General features: G+C 45.9%; 1 protein-coding gene across 1 annotated transcript in view; it reads right to left on the bottom strand.

The window, feature by feature from the left end:
* chuk (component of inhibitor of nuclear factor kappa B kinase complex) overlaps nucleotides 1-6823 on the bottom strand; it is a 53548-nt gene extending 46725 nt beyond the window's left edge. The window contains exons 1-6 of the mRNA XM_076286402.1: nucleotides 6210-6823; nucleotides 5708-5819; nucleotides 5515-5609; nucleotides 2788-2905; nucleotides 2510-2579; nucleotides 1228-1316 (exon numbers count right to left, since the gene is read on the bottom strand). Of these exons, the coding sequence (XP_076142517.1) occupies nucleotides 1228-1316; nucleotides 2510-2579; nucleotides 2788-2905; nucleotides 5515-5609; nucleotides 5708-5818 (483 nt within the window). The 5' untranslated portion in view covers nucleotide 5819; nucleotides 6210-6823. The remainder of the gene's footprint in view (nucleotides 1-1227; nucleotides 1317-2509; nucleotides 2580-2787; nucleotides 2906-5514; nucleotides 5610-5707; nucleotides 5820-6209) is intronic.
* Nucleotides 6824-9121: the final 2298 nt, after the last annotated feature.

Raw genomic sequence — 9121 nt, 5'->3', positions numbered from 1 at the left:
ACATTTCCTTATAGCAATCCTAAGCCAAATAATTTAAATTCCGAAAAGATGTTTGAAGGTTGTCACGGCAGGTTGCCACTCGCCAGATTGTGACATCATGACGGTCAGTGACACTGCTGGCCATTTCCGTGCCCTAAGCGAAAAAAACAACAACTTCTAAAGTAAAATAAAAGGCCTATAATTTACAGACCATTACTGTGTGTTTGTAAGCATTATTTTCTGAAGAAATGCTGTTTGACTTATAAATGGTGCATTGAGTCTTTATGTTCTCATAATGCCCTTTTGCCAGCTCTTGATTACAAGCCTTGTTTGTTTGAGCCACATTGATAGCACAATATTAACAATAATATGCACAATACTAAGTTGGAAATGGAAATGAAATGTTGTTCACATTTCTGTTGGCAATTAAAAGTGAATTATGAGCCTGGTAGCCACCCAGCTATCTGGAATGCGTTTCAGTCGGCTTGGCATCTCATGTGCTCAATGAAGCCAGCGGTAATCTGCCACTCGCTTTGTCCCTCTCCTGCGCGCACAACATGCGTTCCCAATGAAGTGGAGTAAGTCAAGTTAGATCTGCTACGTGGTGGAGATGAGACATCCGGGTGTCCTCTCCGAGTGAACGTTCTCGAGGAAGAGTGAAACGCAGTTTGCAGTAAAGCTGCTATTTATTGGTACATCTGAAACGCAGTTTGCAGTAAAGCTGTTATTTATTGGTGCATCTGAAACGCAGTTTGCAGTGAAGCTGCTATTTATTGGTGCATTTGGGTGCCCCCTCTGACCTCTCCAAGTGTGAGAGTTGCGGTCAACACTGACATTAGCAACGCTGTTCTCATACAGTCATGCTAATAGAGCAACTTTGAATTAAATTGAAATTGAGACAGAGTGGCGTGCTACCTTACCTTGCCATCGATGTGTGTGTGTGTGTGTGTGTGCTACCTTACCTTGCCATCAATGTGTGTGTGTGTGTGTGTGTGTGTGTTACCTTACCTTGCCATCGATGTGTGTGTGTGTGTGTGTGTGTGTGTTACCTTACCTTGCCATCGATGTGTGTGTGTGTGTGTGTGTGTGTGTGTGTGTGTGTGTGTGTGTGTGTGTGTGTGTGTGTGTGTATGTGTGCTACCTTACCTTGCCATCGATGTGTGTGTGTGTGTGTGTGTGTGTGTGTGTGTGTGTGTGTGTGTGTGTGTGTGTGTGTGTGTGTGTGTGTGTGTGTGTGTGTTACCTTACCTTGCCATCGATGTCCTGCAGCACGATGTTCTCTGGCTTCAGGTCTCTGTGGATGATCTTGTTCTCATGCAGGTAAAGGATACCCGAGCCTATCATACAGAGAGAGAGAGAGAGAGAGAGAGATAGATAGAGAGGGAGGGAGCGAGGGAGAGAGAGAGAGGGGGGGGGAGAGAGAGAGAGGGAGAGAGGGGGGAGAGAGAGAGGGAGAGATAGAGAGAGAGGGAGCGAGGGAGAGAGAGAGAGAGAGGAGAGAGAGAGAGGGGAGAGAGATAGATAGAGAGAGAGGGAGAGAGAGAGAGATAGAGAGAGAGAGATAGATAGATAGAGAAGAGAGGGAGGGAGAGAGAGATAGAGAGAGAGATAGATAGAGAGAGAGGGAGGGAGGGAGAGATGAGCATACAAGACCAAAACAACCAAATACCAGCAAACTACCAAGACAACAACGTCATGGCAACATCCACCGAGACAAGTCATGCCACCATCCACCAGCAAACATCCAAGAGCACAGATGTCCCCCAGTGTCGTCTGTATGTGCCGATGTGTTGAGTTAGTGAATAAAGACGTCTGTATGTGCCGATGTGTTGAGTTAGTGAATAAAGACATCTGTATGTGCCGATGTGTTGAGTTAGTGAATAAAGCTGTCGTCTGTAGTACTCTTCCCTACGCCATTGAGTTAGTGAATAAAGCTGTTCCCTACATCATTGAGTTAGTGAATAAGAGCTCTTCCCCACGTCATTGAGTTAATGAATAAAGCTGTTCCCCACGTCATTGAGTTAGTGAATAAGAGCTCTTCATTGAGTTAGTGAATAAGAGCTCTTCATTGAGTTAGTGAATAAGAGCTCTTCTCCACGTCATTAATTTAGTGAATAAAGCTGTTCCCTACATCATTGAGTTAGTGAATAAGAGCTCTTCCCCACGTCATTGAGTTAGTGAATAAAGCTGTTCCCCACATCGTTGAGTTAGTGACTAAAAACAGCGTCTGTAGAGCTCTTACCCACGTCGTTGAGTTAGTGAATAAAAACAGCGTCTGTAGAGCTCTTACCCACGTCGTTGAGTTAGTGACTAAAAACAGCGTCTGTAGAGCTCTTACCCACGTCGTTGAGTTAGTGAATAAAAACAGCGTCTGTAGAGCTCTTACCCACGTCGTTGAGTTAGTGAATAAAAACAGCGCCTGTAGAGCTCTTACCCACGTCGTTGAGTTAGTGAATAAAAACAGCGCCTGTAGAGCTCTTACCCACATCGTTGAGTTAGTGAATAAAAACGGCGTCTGTAGAGCTCTTACCCACGTCGTTGAGTAAGGAAAGGACCTCACTCTCTTTCAGTCCACAGCAGTTCTCTGGTTTACTCAACATCTACAAGAAACACAAATAAGGACAGTCTTGAGTGTACTTATGTGTGTGTGTGTGTGTGTGTGTACATACTCATAGACATTTTGCATCGCCAGTGTGATGTGCAGTGGTACTGAAGCGCTGGCACTCATGAATTTGGGTCGACCGTGCAGCACTGACAAACACAGACACACAGACAGACACACACACACACACACACAGATGGTTGTACCTTTCGCAGGTCCCCTTTGGAGCAGTACTCCATGGCCAGGAGGGGCAGGTCGTTCAGGGCGATGTGCTTCATCTCCTCGGGGACCTCCCTGGCCGTCACAACGTTCAGATGGTTCAGCCTGATGGGGGAGGAGGTGGAGGAGGAGGAGAGAGGGGAGGAGAGAGGGGAGGAGGAGAGAGGGGAGGAGGAGAGAGGAGGAGAGAGGGGAGGAGGAGAGGGGGGAGGAGGAGAGAGAGGGGGAGAGGAGGTGGAGGAGGAGAGGGGAGAGAGGGGAGGAGGAGGTGGAGGAGGAGAGAGGGGAGGAGAGAGGGGAGGAGGAGAGAGGGGAGAGAGGAGGAGAGAGGTGAGAGAGGAAGAGGGGGATAAAGGAATTAGGAAAAAAGTGGAGAAGGAAGGGATGGGTAAAGAAATGGACAGAGAGAGATGAGTGGAGAGAGGAGTGACCCGAGATGTCACGACACTTAACTCTCACTATGGACAAACGGGAAGTGCACTGCACACCAGTTGGAAAAAAGATGCGTCAGAGCAACTACCTCTTCATGATCTGGATCTAAATAAGATGAGTCAGAGCAACCACCTCTTCATGATCTGGATCTAAATAAGATGAGTCAGAGCAACCTAGTTCTTCATGATCTGGATCTAAATAAGATGAGTCAGAGCAACCTAGTTCTTCATGATCTGGATCTAAATAAGATGTGTCAGAGCAACCTAGTTCTTCATGATCTGGATCTAAATAAGATGCGTCAGAGCAACCTAATTCTTCAGGATCTGGATCTAAAAAAGATGCGTCAGAGCTAGGCTTGGGTATCGAATATCGAGTATTGGTTGGAACCGGGACTATCTTTGCGATTTTCCCGGAATCGTTCAAAAGTTTAAATTTCGATTCCTAGTTTCGATTCCCAGTCCGCCGACCGGAAGAAGAAACGGCTGAACACCAACGAAGAATCGCATAGTTCATAGAATTAAAATTCATGGAGAAGGTCAGACTATTTCATTCAAAAGCAGGGTTCCCGCGAATCCTTAAATAGTCTTAAATACAACTGAATTTTCGAAAGAGAAGTATTAAATGTGCGTATGGGACCGCCAGCGAGTGCAAGAGAGCGAGTGATGTCTCAATCCAGTTTCGTGTATTTAAAACGCAATTGTATAAGTGACTAGGCCATTAGGCTACGGGAGGAAGTGTAGTGGTTGCAGAGTGAAGATGTTTTTCACTGGTGTGGTTAAAGGTGTGAAAACGGTAATAATACAGTAGGCCTATGTACAAAATAATATGCCTGACGTTTTCGTGGTGCAGCTGAGGCCAGAGAGATATACAGGTAGCCTACGTGGAATGAGGAAGCCTACGGTAGATTGAGCGGGAGAAAGAGCGATAGGTTGGCCATATGTTCGAATTTAGGCCGGACATATGGATTTTAAAAGCCCTGTCCAGCGTCCGGCGCAGCCTTAAGCCGGACGCTCATTTGTTCTCCTTTTTGGAGTTGCGCTTGGTATCTAAAATCGTTGCTCGGACGCAGCATCGTTTCACAAACTATGGACGCGAAGACTGCTGGTAAAATTATGTGCAGTGCTTCGCAATCAGGAGGAAATACTGTTAAGATGATCTGTTTGCATCTTTCCAGCGTGTGTTGCTGGCCTAGCCTAAGGAAGAAAATGTTATAATAGCCTACCTGTAATATCTGCCAGCAGCTTGCTTGCCAGCGTTTCCCAGTAGGCTAGGCCTACTTCGCAAAAGTTGTGATCTATAACCGCATATTTTTTGAATGTCGGCGACTGGCTACATAAAAAAAACGTGCGTTCATAATACGTGCGTGCTTGAGATGAAACCAGCAGTTTTCAGCAGGATCATGCGAGGAGGACCTGTCTCTTAATTAATTTAAAACAAGTCAATGGTTTTACAATGTTTCAGTCAAGCTTTGGTTGGTTTAGATACAACTGGTATGCAAAAGGTAAAGTAGTGGATTAACTTTAATTTGCTGTGCTGCATATTGGACAATAGATGCACATAGTAAATTATATAAAGTAGGCTTATTAAAATATGTAAATAGCTTAGTCTAACTTTGAAAAAATATTGAAGGGAATCCAGTCCAGTGCACATGTCTTTGGCAAGTAGCCTAGGCTACTACAGACACAGGTGAAGAAGTCAGCCTCAGCAGTAAGCAAAACCAAACATGTACAGCCAGCTTCAAAAGCAAGCAGTCCAGACCCTAAAATTGGGCATTTATAGCTGTGAAGGTAATTCACACAATTATTTTTCTTTCGCCAAAATATATTTGGTAACTTCTGTAGACATCCAAAATGGGGTGGGGGTTAAAATTAGTATGAAAAAAAACTATTGCATAAACAGTCATATATATCTTTTTGCCATGGTATAGTCTTAAGTTTCATTTAGATGTCTTGAAAAGGTCTTAAAAGTCTTTACATTTGCACTTGGAAAAAGTGCAGATACCCTGAGAAAGACTGTTGGTTAGCTAGCTCATTTAAAATATCCTAAACTTTTTTTGACCCTGCCTCTTAAAAAAATCGGAATCGAGAATCATTAGGAACCGGAATCGAAATAAGAAATCGGAATTGGAATCGGAATCGGAATCGGAATCGTTCAAATTCAAAAGATACCCAACCCTAGTCAGAGCAACCTAGTTCTTCATTATCTGGATCTAAAAAAGATGCATCGGAGCAACCTAGTTCTTCATGATCTGGATCTAAATAAGATGCGTCAGAACAACCTACTTCTTCATGATCTGGATCTCCCGACTCCATCGATCCTTGTTTTTAGCATTGAGCTCCAAGCGGCACAGCTTCACCGCAATTTTGTCATTGCCCTCCTGAAATCAGACACACGTTCAGCCACGCAGCTCCACAAATGTCGTTGGCGCATCTTGCATGGCACGAGAAAGGGACTGGAAGCACAGCGCGCGCTCACCATATGCTGGTAGAGATAGACGTGTCCAAAGCCGCCGGTGCCCAGTCGCTCCTTCATCACCCACGCGCCGCAAACCTGGTTCTGCGTCTGTCTGAAAGGTGGCTTATCCATTCTGTTCGAGGGGAAGAGCGAGCTCAGGTCAAAACAGCAAGTGTGCTGAATATACAACACACGACGTTACAGCAAACAAACAAGATACCGTAGCAGCTACATAGTCTACAACAGCATTATCCAATTCACCTCTGCTCTTATCACCCCAACCAGCTAGAATGAAAACTATGGGGTTTAATGTTACTCTACACTGGATGTTTTGAGGCTGTGATTGTCCTCTACATCCATAGGATTTACACAGTCTGTGTGTGATTAAATCGTCAAGAGGCTGAAAATCAAAACCTCACGTTCAAGCTGCCACCCGGGCCTGGCACCCAAGGGACGTAGCAACACCTTAGCTAGACTTACGTTAGCTATCTAATGTTAACGTTACCTGTTGCAGAAAACTTACCTTGAGAAAGTCTTGATTGTTCAGCTTTAAAGACCTGTCAACATCTTAAAGAGAAACCTCGACGAGCTAACGTAAGCTATCAGTCCATTTCGATGGGTATCGATACTTTTCAAAAAGTCTAATTTCCCTTAAATGTGATTTGCATTGTAACGATAGGTCGAGGTCCAGTATCTCTGAACATAGGCAAAGCTAGCTAAACTATTTTGGCTGGCCAGTCACTTCGCCTAATGTTAAAATTAACGTTAATAGGATAGCTATCTGTCAACTCGGTAGACGACGACAACAAAGGTATTATTGATCGCCTACCAAATAGTAGCTATACGTAAACAAATTATGCTAATGTTAGCAATTGGGTCACAGGCATTAAGTTGTTAGCCGTCAAACGTTAGATGTTATCTACCTAGCGATAGCATGTTTACTAGCAAAACATCGTTGTTGAGATATCTTACTAGCGAGGGCCTACATCGCGTAACACTACCAACAACATACTTGCTGTCATAGTCTAATATCGGTAATAAAAACGTTCGAACTTTGAACGCCACTTGAAATTAACACATGCGACAAGTTAGGTCCAACAGTTAGCTTGATAGTTTCCCAGATAGCCGCTGGGCACACTTGACTTTACTGCGCATGCGCTGCGCAGAATCATCTTTCCTAAAGTTGTGAATTACTGATACAGGTTCAGCTGGTCGCGTCTTCCTGATGGTGTTGAACAATGTAGCGTGTACGTCAACCTGACCCTAGACCGGTGTTAGCAGAGCCCGTCTACGGAGCCCGTCTCCCTTTATTAGACATTCTCTGGTGTTAGTTTGAAATAGCTCAGTCCTTTAACATCCACATATTGCTCAGGAGGGCGCAGTAGTGCAACAGATTGTTATTATTACATTGTTCAGTGCCGCTGCTGCTGGCCATTTGGGTGCCCCCCCCTCCGCCCTCCAAAAAAAAGTATTTTTGTTGTTATTTTAAATATGAATTAAGAAAAGTTTGAATTACTAGTATAAATGGTGCACAATGGTCACTTTAAGGGCATTGAGTAGTACACCTTTTTGCCAGCTCCATTCAAATATAGACTATTATGTATGGCTGATAAACAAGCATTGTTTCTGCCACATTTATAGCACAATATTAACAATGATATGCATAATATTAAAGGAAAATTCCGGTTTTTAGCACTTTAAGGCCCTTTTCTGGTTTGTTTTGGATGAACCAGAGTGGTGGACACCGAAATTTTGACGATTGGTCCTGTCTCGACTTTTCTGACTCGTTTTGAATCGCCTGTAACGTCCTGGGTGTGTTTTGATGTGCAGTTCGGGTCTATGTTAATGTTTTGTGTGCATTGTGTTGTCTCTGTGCCTTGCTGTGTTTTATGTTAACTGCCAGTAGAGGCGCTGCAGGGGGGGCGGGCACGCCTGAGCAGCAGAAAAGTTACAGTGATGTGTTTTATCTGTTGTGTGGAGTTCGCGGGAGTTCTAGGAAAAACAAGGACTGATATTGGCAAGTCGCAGCCCGTAATGGCGACCAAGTGCTGTACCTAATAAATGTTGGTTTATGAAAGTGGTTTCCTGTCCGAGTAACTGAGAACGTTACAACTGGTGTCAGAAGTTAAGCAATTACGCTCGGAAGGCAAGTGTTCATGGACTGATTTATATGCTAGTAGTTACCTATCCGTTTAGCTAAGTTGGCAGACCAGTCGCGCTACTGTGTGAGACGTAACGTAGCGGCATGGAGAAGTATTTTTCGAACGCGAATGTGAAGAAGGAGGGAGCAAGTGGCGAATGGTCAGAGAGGATGGAGCAGGCAAGAGCTCGCATTAGGGATTCGGCTGCGAGGATAGCTGCTGATGCTGGCATGGCTGCAGGTGCCCGTGCGAAGCCTCGGGACCATAACAACAGGCATGGCGCCGCCCATAACACCGCATCCCCATTGAAAACACCCAAGTATGGGGGTAAGTCAGATTGGGAGGCATTCCATGCACAGTTTGAGTTGCTCGCTCACGCGGGTGAATGGACAGAGGGAGAGAAAGCACTACAGCTTGCTATGTGCCTCACAGACGATGCATTAAAATGCCTTTTGCTGCTTAGCCCAGAAGACAGGCATGATTATGAGGCTTTAGTGGGGGCACTGAAGAGGCGCTTTGGACAGTGTGTACAGCCTGACCTACTGAAAAATGAACTCAGCAGTCGATGTAGGCTCCCAGGGGAGCACCTGCGAGTCTTGGCCAATGATATAGAGAGCCTTACTAGGCGAGCATATGCACACATGCCACCTGATGTGCAAAGTGAGTTGGCAAGAGACCAGTTCATCAGAGCTCTGTCACCCACTGAGCTGCGTGTGCATGTGCAGCTGGAGCATCCACGATCGTTGCAGACTGCTTTGGAATTAGCGGTGGAGAGAGAGATTGTGTGGGGCGTGTCAGCTGGAAGTAGCCGCAGTGAGGGAATGCCTACAACTAGAGTGGCGATGGGCACCAGCCCAGGCCGGGAGAAGCCAGCGTGGGCAACTGAGATAACTGAACTGATACGGGCTATGTCTCTCCAAACAACCCGTGCCCCGCGCACATCACCCAGGCTGTGTTGGGGGTGTGGACAACCAGGACACCTCCTCAGGCAGTGCCCAAAAGCTTCCACGGGCCCGGGAAACGGTGCGGGGTCCGCATAGGGGAGGCTGTGCGGACCCCAACCTCATCCTCCTCCTCTTCGTCGTCTACAGGAGGGGCCCAACAGCACAGCCGGGGAAGTCAGGCCCTACTTTCCCCAGAAGCAGACGACAACATTTCCCCGGGGTCAGTGGTAGTGGTGGGACGGACATGTGTTGGGGACTTTTGCCACGTCCCAGTGACTGTAGAGGGGGTCCCCTGCTCTGCCCTCGTGGATACGGGATCCACAGTAACACTCATAAGACCTGATGTGGTG

Source organism: Alosa pseudoharengus, unplaced genomic scaffold, assembly GCF_046254945.1.
Source record: "Alosa pseudoharengus isolate Yale_2024_CS ecotype anadromous, Long Island Sound unplaced genomic scaffold, YU_APseudo_1.1 YU_APseudo_1.1_scf_15, whole genome shotgun sequence".
NCBI lineage: Eukaryota > Metazoa > Chordata > Actinopteri > Clupeiformes > Clupeidae > Alosa > Alosa pseudoharengus.
Note: the sequence above shows the minus strand (reverse complement) of the source record. Positions and strands in the feature narration are given on the sequence as shown.